The 15,792-nt window shown below is 36.3% G+C and overlaps 1 protein-coding gene across 2 annotated transcripts; it reads left to right on the top strand.

Moving 5' to 3' along the window:
* Positions 1 to 5,860: 5,860 nt before the first annotated feature.
* Positions 5,861 to 15,128, top strand: LOC126175061 (nucleoplasmin-like protein). 2 transcript variants are annotated; one of them, XM_049921581.1, is made up of 6 exons: positions 5,861 to 6,037; positions 6,784 to 6,902; positions 10,046 to 10,259; positions 10,351 to 10,436; positions 12,656 to 12,736; positions 14,438 to 15,128. In XM_049921581.1, exons 1-6 carry the CDS (start codon positions 6,016 to 6,018, stop codon positions 14,528 to 14,530), a joined length of 615 nt encoding a protein of 204 aa, XP_049777538.1. In that variant the 5' UTR covers positions 5,861 to 6,015; the 3' UTR covers positions 14,531 to 15,128. The 2 variants fall into 2 exon arrangements, with proteins under 2 accessions (XP_049777538.1, XP_049777539.1); XM_049921582.1 differs by lacking the exon at positions 12,656 to 12,736.
* Positions 15,129 to 15,792: the final 664 nt, after the last annotated feature.

The raw sequence follows: 15,792 nt of genomic DNA on the forward strand, positions 1-15,792 counted from the left end.
ACTCTATCCTGTGCAACACTTTTCGTCTTTGGATAACTACTGCAAACTACGTCCTTCTGAATCTGCTTATTGTATTCTTCTCTTGGTCTCCCAGTACGATTGTTACTACCACACTCCCCTTCATTACTAAACTGGAGATTGTTCAATGTCTTAGAATCTGTCCTATCAACTGATTCCTCCTTTTGGTCAAGTTGTGCCACAAATTTCTTGTCACCCAAATTCTGTTCAGTACCTCCTCATTAGCTACATGATTTACCCATCTAATCCTTAGCAATTTCTGTAGCACCACATTTCAAAAGGTTCTATTATCTTCTCGTCTAAACTGTTTATCGTCCATGTTTCACTTCCATACATACTTGCAATCCAGATAAGTACCTTCAGGAAAGACTTCCTAACACTTAAGTCTAAATTCGATTTTAACAAATTTCTCTTCTTTGGAAACGCATTTTTTGCCATCGTCAGACTATATTTTATACCCTCTCTACATTGGTCATCATCAGCTATTTTTCTGCCCAAATCAGAAAACCCAACTACTACTTTAAGTGTCTCATTTCCTAACCTAATTCCCTCAGAATCATCTGATTTAATTTGACTACATTCCATTATCTTTGTTTTGGTTTTGTTGAAGTTCATCTTATATCTTCCTTCCGAGACATTATCCATTCCGTACAGCTGCTCTTCCAAGTCCTTTGCTGCATCTGACAGAATTACATTGTCATTGGCAAACGCCAAAGATTTTATTTCTTCACCCTGAAATTTAGTTTCTACTCCAAATTTTTCTTTCTGATTATTATTGCAGAAAGGAAACTCTGACACTCAGCAAGTTACTGATCACCATCAAGAATCATGTCTTTTTCATGTTAGTCACATATAGTTTTTTGATTTCATTAATATCAACAGTGACAGTAAGCATCTATCATAGTGACAAGAGGGATATCAGTGGGGTTCTTGGATTACCACAACAGAAATTATATAATAGGATTCATCTGCATATTTGAAGTGTACAGTCTAAAATAGCAAGTAGCTACATAACAGAATTGTATTTTCGTGAGTTTTGACATTTTAATAAGAAGGCCTTATCAACAATAAACTGCAAATGAAGTTTGTCTGAGGAATTCAGTCTGTATCACACAAAATAACTATTAAAGTTTACAATATCATTACTGCAATGTTAAAGTAATGTTTTTGATTCGCTTTTGTTCTTTTTCTTAATACTGGCTGAAGTATTTGAAATATGTTCTCTCACTGTATTTAACATGCATAGACCTTAGATTGTATTATGTCACAAATGAACCCCACGAACCATGGACCTTGTCACTGTCAGAGTGGCTTGCACGCCTCAGAAATATGGATAGCTGTACCATAGATGGAAACACAATGGAGTGGTATTGTTGAGAGGCCAGACAAACGTATGGTTCCTGAAGAGGGGCAGCAGCCTTTTCAGTAGTTGCAGGGACAACAATCTTGATGATTGGCTGATGTGACCATGTAAGATCAACCAAAATGGCCTTGCTGTGCTGGTATTGTGAGCAGCTGAAAGCAGGGAGAAATTACGGACGCAATATTTCATGAGGGTGTGCAGCTGAACTGTGTGGTTAAATTATGATGGGATCCTCTTGTGTAAAATGCTAATGAAGTGAAATAGTCCGCCACTAAGATCTTCAGACAGGGACCATCAGGATAATGTTGTCAGCAGGTGTAACAAAACTGGCTTTCTACAGGTTGGAGAGTGGAATGTTAGATCTATTAATTTGAGAAGTGGGTCAGAAAATTTAAAAAGGAAAATGGACAGGCTGAAGTTAGATATAGTGGGAATTAGTAAAGTTTGGTGGTGAGAGAAACAGGACTTCTGGTCACATGAATACGGGGTTATAAATATAATATCAAATGGGGGAACTGCAGAGTGGGTTTAATAATGAATAAGAAAATACGAATGCAGGCAAGTTACTATGAACAGCACACCGAATGCATTATTGCAGCTAAGAGTGACCTGAAGCCCACACATTCCATGGTACTTTATATGTCAATTAGCTTTGTAGATGATGAAGAGACTGGAGAAATGCATGATGAGAAAAAGAAATTCTTCATGTTTGTAATGGAGGACTGGAATTCGATAGCAGGGAAAAGGAAGAGAAGAAAAAAAGGTAGATGAATATGGACTGGGAGATGGCAATGAAAGAGAAAGCCACGTTGTAGAATTCTGAACAGAGTAAAATTTAATCATCACTAACACACTGCTTAAGAATCATGGAAGAAGGATGTATATGTGGAACTGATCTGTAGACACCAGAAGGTCTCAGAATGATTATATAATTGTAAGACAGAGATTTCAGAATCAGATTTTACATTTCAAAGCATTTCCAGGGGCTGATGTGGACTCTTGACCATAATTTATTGGGTATAAACTGTAGACCATAATTTATTGGGTATAAACTGTAGGTTAAAACTGAACAAATTGAAAAACAAATCTAGTAAATTAAGGAAATGGAACCTGAATAAGTTGAAAGAAGCAGAGATTACTGGGACTGTCAGAGGGAGCATTAGCAACAGTTGACTAGAACAGGGGAAAGGATTACAAAAAAATGGTTCAAATGGCTCTGAGCACTATGGGACTCAACATCTTAGGTCATAAGTCCCCTAGAACTTAGAACTACTTAAACCTAACTAACCTAAGGACATCACACACACCCATGCCCGAGGCAGGATTCGAACCTGCGACCGTAGCAGTCCCACGGTTCCGGACTGCAGCGCCAGAACCGCACGGCCACTGCGGCCGGCGAAAGGATTACAGTAGAAGATGAATCGATAGCTTTAAGTGGTGAAGTAGTGAAGGTAGCAGAGGATGAATTAAGAAGAAGACTAGGTCTAGTAGAAACCCTTGGATAACACAGGGCAGCAAACTGCCTGGAACTCAAACACAGTGGAAGCAGGAAGTGTTCTGGTCATAGGGTGTGCCTCAGGGGTCCATCCTAGGACCTTTGCTTTTCCTTATCTTCATCAATGATCTCCCACTTTGCACAGACACCAAGTGTAAATTTACTCTTTTTGCCGATGACACCACTATTCTGCTTGAAAGTCGAACTAACAGTGACCTAGAAAATAAATGTAATGCTGTACTCGTTGACATCCTACACTGGTTTAAGTGCAACGGACTAACTCTAAACATTCAGAAAACTCAGTATATGCAATTTCACACATCTCAGCAAGAAAATGAAGTATGCCACTTAAACTGTGGTAACCAAAATATACTACACTGTGAATCATCTAAGTTCTTGGGCATTCTAATTGATGGCAAGCTGAACTGGTCTGAGCATATCTTAGACCTACATAGAAGGCTCAGTGTGGCAACTTATGCTCTGCGTGTAATCACCCCCATTGGTGATGAGGACGCTACTAAAGCTGCCTACTTTGGTTATTTTCATTCTATCATGTCGTATGGCATAATATTTTGGGGCAACAAGCCTTTAGCCAAAAAAATATTTACTGCACAGAAGAGAGCTGTTAGAATCATGAGTGGTGTTCATCCAAGATATTCTTGCAGAAGTCTGTTTCATAAGTTACAAATATTAACACTTACCTCTCAATTCATATTTTCTTTGATGATTTTTGTTTCTAACAACCTATCTCTTTTTAAAACTAATAGTGAATGTCATGATCATAATACTAGGTCTAAAAATGATCTACACAGGGATCTGAAACATTTAAGTCTTGTTCAGAAAGGTGTTCATTATTCAGCCACAAAAATTTTCAACTCCCTTCCATCAGGTATTAAAGATCACATTAATGTCTTACCTACTTTTAAATGTAAATTGAGAGAATACCTAATGGTAAATTCCTTCTATTCTCTTGATGAGTATCTACAGATAAAGCAGTGATTTTTTATACTGATAAAAATTTGTTTGCTATAGATCACATTAACTGTTTAATTTGGAAAATGTACTATATTTCCTTTTTAGGTATTGTTTTATATTACTTGAGCTATACCTTTGATTTGATTTTAACCTACAAACTTATTCATAATCTTATGGTACATTTTTGTCATTTTATATATGTGTATTATTTGTTTAATTTGGAAAATGTACTATATTTCCTTTTTAGGTATTGTTTTATATTACTTGAGCTATACCTTTGATTTGATTTTAACCTACAAACTTATTCATAATCTTATGGTACATTTTTGTCATTTTATATATGTGTATTATATCTGTTGTATGTAATCATGACTCATTCCACATCCTTGTGATTTATCACAATACGGATTAATGGAATACGAAATAAATAAATAAATAAATAAAAAAAAGGGCGAAGGTTTGGCACTTTGGTTACATTAGCTGCACATATTGTGGGATTGGCAGTATTTGCCCCCTGCATGGGCCAGCCCCTATTACATGTAACCTGTCTGCCAATCCTATAGTAATTTTGAACAGAGTATAATGTACTATATTTATTGCCTTAAGAATCATTTTTCCTTTGTTGTATCATCATTATGTTTCTTGTAGATTGTTTTTATAATTTCTGTATTGTCATTACTCCTGGTAATGGAAATACCCTATATATCTCACAATAATGTCATTTCCATTAATTATATTAATTTAATAATATTGGACTTAAGAGAGCAAGGCTAAGTTATATGCATACTGTTGACCGATTCATGATTTAGACCACATTCTTCCCCTTTCGGAAAAAATGTCAAGCCAATCCAGACACTTCATGTTGCCCATCTCAAAGGTTCAGTGGCCAGTAATTCTCTCTGGATGGCTTAACTGATGGTTAATTCAGTTTATGTGAAAATATGCTTGTGCACTCAGAAACACTTTTTGTGGAACTTTCCTCCTGAAGCAACTAAAGAAGAGAGCTATACGGTAACGATAAGCTTGCAGCGGAATGCATACTGTTCCATAGTCGAAAGTAGCGCCCAATGAAGGCGTCTGGCATAAGCTGTGGTTGCAGACAAAATCTTGCGAATTGTAATAGCAATTGCAAATGGTTTTGCTGAACTCAGAACGATAGTCTTGAAGCGTTACATCTTCCATATATATATATATATATATATATATATATATATATATATATATATGGAGAACGGATGAAAGAAGTATGGAAGAAACGACGTCAGAAAGCTTTGCGTGATCCTTCTGGGTCCATTCGCGATAAATAAATAAATAAGTAAATATATATATATATATATATATATATATATATATATATATATATATATATATATATATATATATATAAAGGAAACTGAATGAGTCCATAGCGTAACAAGAACGTGAACAATATAAACAAGAGATAATGTTGGCCTGTAGCGACACAGAACCTCGTCCTAACGTATCTCTGAAATTTTGCACTGTGTTGACTACTGAAGTACAGTTATTTTCACCCATTAAATTTTGGGCGAAATTCTATGAAGGTTGACATTTCCCATAATATTCGTTTGGCAGTTTTTTCGTTGATATGTCTATTGTTGAAGTAATTCAAACAAACACTGAATTCTGATGAAGTCAGTCAAGTAAACATTAAATTTGCGAAATACCTTTCGTACGCAGCTTTTTGTCAAATTAATTACAGCATCTTCAGTCAGTAAATATCAGTTACTAATTTTGTTTATCAATCAGTTATGCCAAGGATCTATTTTTCAATAGTTTTGTAAAATTTTCTTAAAATGATTCAAATGTTTTATTTTATTTGGAACTGCTTATAGTCTAAATGCTTCCATCTTGAAGGAGTTTGTTCGTCATGGTTAATAATTATGTAGAAATAAAATAAAGACAACGATAATAGTACTACATGAAATGGAACGCGCCCTCATTTTGCATTCGATCACGTGGGTGAAATGCGTTGCTGGCTATCACCAAGCGCGCCATTTCTTGTACGATCACTTTGTCACAGGGAGCACTGGAGGCAAGAAGGAGTTAGAGGCTTCCGTTACTTCTGCACACGTGTTGTGAAATTTAGCGTCTCTGTTAAAACAGAGCTGCTTCGTTTTATATTCTAAAAAGAAGTACAATCAATATGTCTGAAGAATATTTCTGGGGTAAGTAAAGGAGTGTTGTAAGTATTCCATTCAGAAAGACGCCAATACTGGGAATGTGTAATGGAGGGAAAGACTGCGTGCTTCAACGTTTTTACATTTACACTGTAAGTAGGTAATGCATTGCAGAATTGGGAGTTTGAGTAAGTCGGTAAGTGTGTTTGGTTGTATGAAATTGTATTTCGGCGAATTCGGTTTATTATCTTACTAAATTTAGAGGTGTGTTGTTACCGGCAACTTCAGACGTAAGTAATGAAACTTGATTTTTGTGACAATGATGAGTTCAAGTTTTCAAGAATAAGGAAAGATGTATAGCTCGGTTTTGAAGTTGTGAAGTTTCCGTAATTTTTCAGAAATTTATAATTTGGAATTGGGAGAGTTAACTTTGATCATGGTGTAGCCGTATTAGGAAAAAAGAAATGTAAATAACCAAAGTTATCGTGAGATGTAAAACGTAGAGGGGTAATAATTTTCAGAGATGAGACTATTGCACTTCGAATTATGTTTATCGAAGCCTTTACAAAGTGCAGGTTTTTTTTCCGTTTGTGCCATTTGTTTGCACGGAGTTGGGTGTTTTTCTCCCACCAGTTCATATCCGCAGTTACAGGTTATGTGTTGAGTAAAACTGAATTTTTTACGCGTGATTCATGGGTGTGAATGGATTAACGATGTTCTTGTTTATCATATTGTGTACATTCTACACAGCTTTGCCATTGAAATTAACTTACTAGAGTACTCCTATATTTCAGGATTGACATTGAAGGGTGGAGATGAGAAGACATCAGTGTCTCAGTGGGATCCTGATGGTGATGTTGAAGAGGCAACCAAACCAGGATTCCGCAGTAATCAGTCACTTATAGTGAAACAGGTATGTTGGTATCTTCTACGTACTGTCTTTCTTGATAGGTTACCTTGCGTGTTTTTTTCCCCTAATACATTTTTGGGGAGTAATTGTTTTAAAAAAACGCAATGTCAATTTAAATATTCAGTGGAGCCTTTACAAAATTGGGGTTAAATTTTGCCATAGTGTTGTCTGAGTGGGTGAAAGTAAATTGGATTCATTTTGTAAAACTTGATAATGTGTTTGTGGGATTCTGTGTGGGAAAATGCTGTGAAATTGGCCACACATTACTGAAAGCGAGATGGAATGACAGTTTTTTTTTCTGTAAGCATTCAGTGTTTGTGATAAGATACGCAATTATTTAGTTCAGAGAGCATTTTAGGTTATACAAGCCTACAGCAGTTTGGGGAAATGTTTGAGAGATTGTATAAAAAAGGATGTTTTCCATCATTGGTTGCTGCATCGTGTTGTATTCTGAAATATTGTGATTTGCTTCAGAATTATTCAAATATGCACAAAATATGAAAAATTAAATCAGAAAAATTTCTGTCCAGATACCCAGCAGTTAGCGGCCAAGACACTTCGGGAAACTGATTCCTTCTGGGCATAAATTTGGGAGAAGGGGAAAGTTGATGTGATAAGTTTGGGAAGTGATGTGGATCAAATGTTCTGTTGAAGTGGTGTTTCAGTTTAAGTACAATTTTAGCTACTTGTAACTTTGTCTCAGGTGAAGTGTTGCATATTTGTATTTGGCTCATTTGTCATTAGAAATAGCAATGTTGCTGTCAACCTTTCATGTGATATAGCTTCCTCTTAGCTTTCGCTTTCAGTAGAATTCAGGGACACAAGTTTCATGTAAGTCCTTAATTAATCCTTGGGTAATTGTTAACCTTGTAGGGTAGATCTTTAGTTCACTGCAACCTGGGAACTAGCTTCTCATTAGTCGCTTCACCTCAGCTATTCATGACAGTTAAGACCAAAGTGAGAGCATGACCCATATCTGTATCACACATGAACCATCATATTTGAATGATGGCATGGATGACTTGTGCATGGACAGTTGCAAAATGTGTGCACTTGGCATGCAGTAATGTGAATTCAGTTTTCCAAGTGAACTGAATATTAAGAATTAGTTTTGGGCTTGCTGCTGATTGCCAGTGACTGTGAGATCCATGTTATGTTGATGGGACACATGGCAGTCACCTTCAGGTGAGTTATCAGACTGTAGATGTCCTTCACTTGCAATTTCTTAGGGCCCTTTGCATTTGAGCACTAAGTAAGATGTTGCTGGCAGACTGACCTCCCTACCCAGAGACTGCATTTACTGGTATAAATTGTCAAAATAAGGTGTCCTCATGGTTGTTGCTTGCCTTGCCATAGGCATACAGTCTATTGGGCAAATCATGGAAACTGTTGGCTTCTAAACATTGTTGAACATGTAGCTGTTGTCATGATTAATCAGATCTTCCATGTGTGTTTCCAGTAAGTCTTTGTAATGAATTCCCAAAAAGTTACTGTGACTAAAAGTTTTATTGCACTATTGAATGTCTGGTGGAGATGTGATGTTCAGTTATGGTGAATGTGGTTGTGACATTCAGTTATCGTGAATGTGGTTGCACAAGTGGGAAATACAGAAGCGTCCGATCCCGCCCGTCTGCTTTGACCCATGACGTCACAAATATGGCGGAAACAAACGCCACACTTTCCACAAGAAGCCTAATGACACTAACGGGACAAGTGCGGGAAATAGGGTGTTTTGGGTGGGGGGCAAACTAAATATAAACAAATTTAGACGCCTTGCGTAGCTACAACGTGTAAGTGAAGACAGCCATGCATGAATACCCACCCACCTCCCCAGGGGTCATAACCCCTGCAACCCATAGAAGATAAAAATGCTTCAGTAGCTGATTAGTGTTTTTTTTTTTAAATCTCACGGGATAGAACGAACAGATCAGAAAGATAAATATAATAAACTAAAACAGAAGTTGGAGGAAACAGATAATTAAAATAAGTAATAAGCATTTTTAAATTAAAAAAAAAATCTCACAAGATAGAACGAACAGATCAGACAAGTAAATAAGATAAAACAGAACTGGAGACAGCCACACTCGAACCAAACTCCGCGCCGTCATGACGTCTCACACAACACCCTTACGTCACGGGTCAAAGCCGACGCGTGGGATTGGATGCTTCTGTCGACCCCACAAGTGTAGCATTCTTGCATGGTACGTGTAGTCTGGCAAGTTTTCGCAGATTCCAGCCTTAAACAGTTTGTCCATCAGTGGGCCCAGGAGGTCTTAAGTTTTAGATGTTGGGTGGCAAAATCATTTTACCTTTAAATTTCTGGGTGACTAGCTGCCTTATAATATTTCCAACAAAGGGAAGAAAAGCTAATTGTTGTTTTTTGGCAACTGCAGACAGTTGCTAAAGTTCATCCTGTTCCTGGATTTTACTGTTAACAGTGCCCTGTTAATCTGCTGGTTCGAACATTACTTTAACAGTATATTTTTTTAGTTGTGAGCTGTTTTAGCAAACTCGGGATGTGACTGTTTAACCTTTTAGCTGCTACTGATGAACTCTTTGTATTCTGTGCTCAGGTTGGTTTTGTTATGGCTGTACTGCTTAGGCCAGTATTAACACTATCATATGTCTTCGGTAAAGATATGATCAAATGTTTGTCAAATTTGACAAAGATATTTGATGTTGTGCTGGAAAAGTGTTACCCTAGTCATTTTTCATCAAACTTTAAACATGGCAGGCAACAACCTCTATTAAGCAGTGCAGTTGCTAGTACCACAATTGCACTCTGTGTATTTGGAAGAGTAGTGGTGGGAAAAAAGGAAACTTTGATGAAGCCATAAGTAAGCACACATGTAAGTGCACACTTACACATGCTACACAAATAGATTGTGGAACTGGGGAAGTCTTGGTCTATGATGGCTCATCTGAAATTGACTGATGGGTGTCGCAGTTGAGATACTGAGAGTTGAAGTTTGTAGTGATCGACAAGGGTCGAAACTTTATTGAACACATTGTAATGTAATGATTTCATAGTATAATCGGTAACCAGTTACCATACCGACACGGAATGAAATCTTTTTTTCGCTGTGTACTCAATACTTGTTCAGTTGTACTAGTGTCAAATGTTACTGTAAATGAATTAATTTTAGGCTGTACTTGGAGCTGAAGCCAAGGAGGGTGAAGTTAATGTTGTACAGGTGGAAGCTTTGGGATGCCGCCAGAGCATAAAAGTGCCAGTTTGTGTCCTAAAGGCTGGCTCTATACAACAGGTTCTTCTTGATTTGACATTCCCAGATGCTCCTGTAACATTCAGCTTAGTACAAGGCAATGGACCTGTTCATCTAATAGGAAATCATGCTATAGGTAAGAAACAGGCTTTAAAATTATCTAGTAGTCATTTGTATTTAGCTGGCATTGTAAATTTTCATTGAATGCATTGTGATACTGTTTGCAGGTGGACCTGTGGATGAAGAGATTGATGATGAAATGGATGAAGAAGAATTAGGTGAGGAGGAGGAAGGAGAAGATGGAGAAACTGCTGTGAGTAATATTTGTCACTAAAACACATAATAAAGTACTGAAAGTTGTGACACTGTTTTGTTGTTAATTACTACATATAAAATGGTATTAATGTCACTTGGATGTAAACACTTTAAAAATAGGGTGACAGGTGTCTCTGGTAATTAATCATTCTAGTTACCATAGTATGTTTTAGAATGTCTTTGTGCTCAGTAAATAATTTTTTGTTGTTTTGTACATGGGGTCTAACTATATTACGTATGTGACTTACTTCTAAGTACACATTGACTTACTTATCTCAAAGGTAGTCCAAATTCATGTCACTTGGGTCATATTTCTTTACAAGAAATTATATACATGGCTGGACTAAAGGTTACTTCCTGTAATTTACTGGTATATATTTTTCCTCTTGTTGTAGGTAATCTGTAGTCTACTTTTCGGCAAATAGTATCACGAAACAGCCCAAAAACTTCGTCGCCAGCTATTTTTTTGTGTTAAGATGAACTTGTCAAAATTCCCATAAATTTCAAAGTTTATATTAAATTTATGACTCACCTCTGCTCTTAATGCATTCCAGGTGCATAAACCAACTTTTGTTTTCAGCAGGTGTTTCAAATCAAATTTTTGACATGAAATGTTCATTTTGTCTCCCCATTTAAGCACTGGAAATGGTATGTCACTTAGGGCCTGTATATGGACTTCATTGCTTGCTTCATAGTTAAAGTGGCAGGGGGTGACTTAAACTTCATCACTTGCATGTGATTTTCTGTATCTTTGCCATGGGCCTACAACCCTTATGAAGCCCATGCTGTAAATTGTAATCTGCAGAAGCTATATAGAAGGTAGTCCAGACAGCTTTCCTTGTTGCATCAATCTGTGCATTCTTTATGGCTAATCATAATTGAGCTTGTCTACTTCCTCCTCATTGAGACAGCTGCCTGTAGCTTTGGCATCTCACAAACTTTTCCTCTCATCCCATGTATCTACAGCCACTTTTGCACATTTGGCCCATTTAATTTTCAGTATATACTTTTTATAAGGAAATTGCACTCCTTGTCTCAGATCTTCAAGGTACTTCATATTGGCCTCACAATGTGTGAAAGTGGCAGAAAAATGAGTGGCCACACACAGATCTATATTAAACTTCCCTCCTGTTCAGTAGTCTGAACATTCAATGAGTTCAGAAAACTAAACTTATCTAAAAGGTGAAAAAGAATCAGATTTTAAGCTGCTTTGTCAGAAAGTTGCCTTATATGTGAAATACTCATCTGTAGACAAAGGTTTTTGTACCTTACCAGAAATGGTGTGTGTTTGTGGGATATCTTGGTAATGTGCTGCCAAGATTTTGTAGCAGAAAAACCCCAATATGGCACTTGAACATCAGTAAGATGTAATAAACTGAAAGGTCTGTTTTTTCTGTGAATCAAGCCCCAAGACATGTAGCAACATGTTAAGCTACTGCATGTACATGAAACAAAAGTAGTAAATTTTTGTGGCATGTGAGTGGAAGTATAGCCCAGTATATTAAAGACCCTATAGCTTTGGCATGTGAAGTCTGTGATCTGACTTATGGCTGAGGCTACACTACGGAGAAATTTCATAAGGCTTCATTCCAAAGAATAGAACAATTTAGTAACAAAATAAACATTGACAATGTTCTATCCTGTTGTCAGCAACACTTATGAAAAGATATTGTTACAGTTGGTTTTTAAGTGAACCAAGGAGATGCCATGTTGTTAAACCTTTGTGGAACAGAAATTTCTTTCCTTCGTAGTAATTTAGTTGAATGATTAACCCTGTATGGCCAGTAAAACTTCTATGTGCATGAGTGCTGGCCATAGTGATTTTTGTGTGGCCCAAATTATCAAGTCATTGTTTTATGTTGGGTTAATTGTGGAAGCTTTCTGATGCTATTCGACAGAAAATACTTGCATGTTTAAAATCCATTATTTCCTAATGGGATGGCTGAATCTTGCCTGCTTTACCTTGCACAGGTTTGGAATGTTTTCATATGGTTAGTCATGTTGGAAAAATATTTATTCTTGATGTGTATGTGAAGTATTCGGGTATTTTTGTTTTATACAGTTCTGTAAGTTGTAGACTACCTAAAGCATAAGTATTTGGTATTATTGTTTAATATTTTAATGTTGTGAATTTATGTGCATCCTTTAACGGGTGATAGGTGTGTTCAGTGCTTTTGATATATGAAGAGTTAGTGATTGATTTTATACCTGTGCTAGGTTGAGCCAAGGAAGAGAAAGCTGACCCCGAACCAAAACAAGGTTAACAACAAGAAGGCTAAGCTTGATGAGGAGCCAGAGGTAAGGGCACTCAATGCAAGCTCTAGATACTACTCTTAATCGGCATTACTTCCAAGCATGTACATCTAAATGATCCAGGTATCTTAATATTGCTTGCTGAAAATTCTTGTTTGATCAGAATTAAAAAGCCCTGGATTTTATTACTGGCTCCTCATTCTCAGATTAAATTTAATTTAAAGTGTTGTGCAGTACTGTTTCATTACTTTGTGTGAATTAGTCATGCAAAGGAAACAGCACTGTTGGCCATCATAATGCTGCCCCAGAAGCTGTGTAATCTGGTGAAGCTGTTGTGCACTTTGGCTTTCTACAGATTCACTGTAGAACATTTTCTTTGTGTTGGTAACCTTATACGGGTTAGTTTTTGTCTTATGTATTTGGGTGTGTGAATGTTTTATATTGGCTGTTGAGGGATTACTGTTTCAGTGGCTATACAATTGTGTGAATTTCATTTTCTTTTATAACTGTGTATTGTGGTATAAATGATCTTGATAGGCAATCAAATTTTATGGTAACATCTGAAAAATGTTGTGCTGTGGTTCAGAATCCATATTAAACACAATAAGCTATAGGTCCCCCCATTATTGGCTTCCTAATTCAGTTAAAGGATTGGCATACTGCCTCGATCAGTACCATGCCTAGTTAAGCACTGTGATGTTCAAAGCAATCTTCAGATTGACAACTACTTTACTAATTCATAGACCTCTAGCAAAGTTTTTTCTTACATTGTTTGCAGCTATGCTCTAGTATTATGTTAGTGTTGCTAAGCTGTTAGTTGTTAGCTTCAACAAATGCTCAATGTGCTGAACAGGATGGAATGCACTTTGCAGAAAGGATAGCGCTGTTGTCTAGTAAAGAAGTTTAAAGCCAAAAATTCGTATATCTTCATTTGGCGTGCGCGCGCGCGCACACACACACACACACACACACACACACACACACACACACACACACACACAATCTGCAGGTTTTTAGTGCTCTGGAGATATACTGAAACAAGATGGTTAAACTTCTGCTTAGAAGTCTATGAAGGTCTTTATAAGCTAAGACATTACAAATTACTTACCTGATTAGGATTTTCACTGCCCCTGTGCTTGTAATGCCAAAAAAGCAAGAAATTTTCATTTAAGAGTAGCTTAACATTTTAGTTTTGACATCCTGCCTTACATTCACAATCATTAACATAGCAATAAGATTTTGTTAATAGGGAATCAGCAAAGCTATTAACTGGGAAGAGTATCTGGTTAATTTGAACAAGTTTAAGCCAAATTCGATGAAATTTAATTAGAACAGATTTTTCCAGTTAATATTTGTAAATAGTTTGGTATCGTTGTATCCATTTCAACTTTGTGGCTCAATGACTCTTCCAGTTCAATCCTCAGTTAGTGGAAGGATTGTCAGTGTGAATGTCATTAAATTTTTTGAAGTTGTAACATATTTTGGATTCCACTTACATTGAAACCACCCCCTCAGTAATTGATGGAAAAGATATTTAAAAACTGAAGGGGTAGGAACTTGAGAGCCTGGAAATGTATTGATTTTTAGTTAAAAACTGTAAGTTTGCTTTGCAGTGAAGACTATGTATGCATTGTAATTTGAGCCAGGAAGTTTTACCTTCTGTCCTTAAATTAGATTTTTAAAGCTTTTATAGTAATGATTAGCATTTTGTTGCACCAATTTTTTAAGAACATGTTTGGTTTTCAGGAAATGTATGATGATGAAGATGAAAACTTAAGGAAGAAAGCAAAAAATGATGCTGGTAAACCTAAGAAGGAAATGTTGAAGAAGAAAAAATAAATTTACCAAAAGACTGATTTTAATGCTGTGATTCATAAGTTCCATTTCTCACAGTTATGTTGAAGTGTGGTATTACAGTAATGTACTGTCATGAGGATACAGGTTCTTTCAGCTGTAGAATAGTGTACACCTGTAAGAACCTAAGACATTCAGCAGGAACTGTTTATGTTGTCTTTATCAGTATAGGATTGTAAATCTCATTGTCTTAATACATTACCATTCCTCATAAGTTCATTATGAATAATCAGTGGATAAGTGATTTTAATATCTTAATGTTCATACAATAATTTGAATATATGTATCTTTCAAAGACACTGGTCACTAGATGGATTTTATTGAAATGGTCCCTACTTTGAAATCCCAGGTAACTCTAAACCTCAGATTGAAGAAGCAAAATATATTTCGAGCAAGTATTGGCATTCAAATGATCAGTTCAAACTACTGAAGCATGATGTGATTTCTCAGCTATAGGGCAGTGGTAAACTAAACACACCTAAACTGACATTTAGATAAGTTTTTGTTGAGCAGTTATTCATTTACATTTTTACTCCATGTACAAACAAAATGCGCATCGAAATAAATGCATTTGACAATTAAACTTTAATGTAGTTTCTTCATCTACCAATAAAAGCTGGAAAAATTAAATGCTCATTTGGAGTTCTGAAAGGAATCAGTCTTTTTCTCCTGGCCTAAAAAAGTTAAGAACTATTAATCTACTACTACATTGGGATCAGCTAAAAATAAACAAATTTGTACCTTTACAGGACTTTTAAATTGTATTGAAACCAAGTAGGCAGTGGTGTGAATTGCATGCACATTTCAGCTGTACATAAACATACTTTCTTCCAAGAATTTTGTTTTAAATGGTTTTAGAAGTGTGAGTACAAAATAAGAAAAAATGAGTGATACAGAAAAGGCAGGCTACAAAAAGCAAATAATGCTGGGCTTATGTGAGGTCAGTGTCATGAGGCTACTCCAGTGCCTATGTATTTGATGTTTTGTACAAGGGCATATTACTGACAACTTTGTGTGTTTACAGTTAATACATTCATTTGGAAAACACTGTTGATCATATTGACATACAAAAAAAAAATTTCTTTGTTGGGATGCACACTGTATAAAATGAGCATTTTGGAATCTTTCTGCTAGTAGAAGTAGGAGGTAAGTGCATATGTAGACACATATACCTTAAGATACTTGATAGTGTGACACTCTTCAGTGTTTGAGGACAGCTGAGTTGGACATCTTGCAAAATAGGCCAA

Source organism: Schistocerca cancellata, chromosome 3 (assembly GCF_023864275.1).
Source record: "Schistocerca cancellata isolate TAMUIC-IGC-003103 chromosome 3, iqSchCanc2.1, whole genome shotgun sequence".
In the NCBI taxonomy this organism is placed as follows: Eukaryota; Metazoa; Arthropoda; class Insecta; order Orthoptera; family Acrididae; genus Schistocerca; species Schistocerca cancellata.

Coding starts and splice junctions, on each gene's coding strand:
- LOC126175061 (XM_049921581.1), top strand. CDS start 6,016: ATGTCTGAAGAATATTTCTGGG. Junction 6,038..6,783: donor GTCTGAAGAATATTTCTGGG/GTAAGTAAAGGA, acceptor CCTATATTTCAG/GATTGACATTGAAGGGTGGA. Junction 12,737..14,437: donor AGCTTGATGAGGAGCCAGAG/GTAAGGGCACTC, acceptor TTTGGTTTTCAG/GAAATGTATGATGATGAAGA.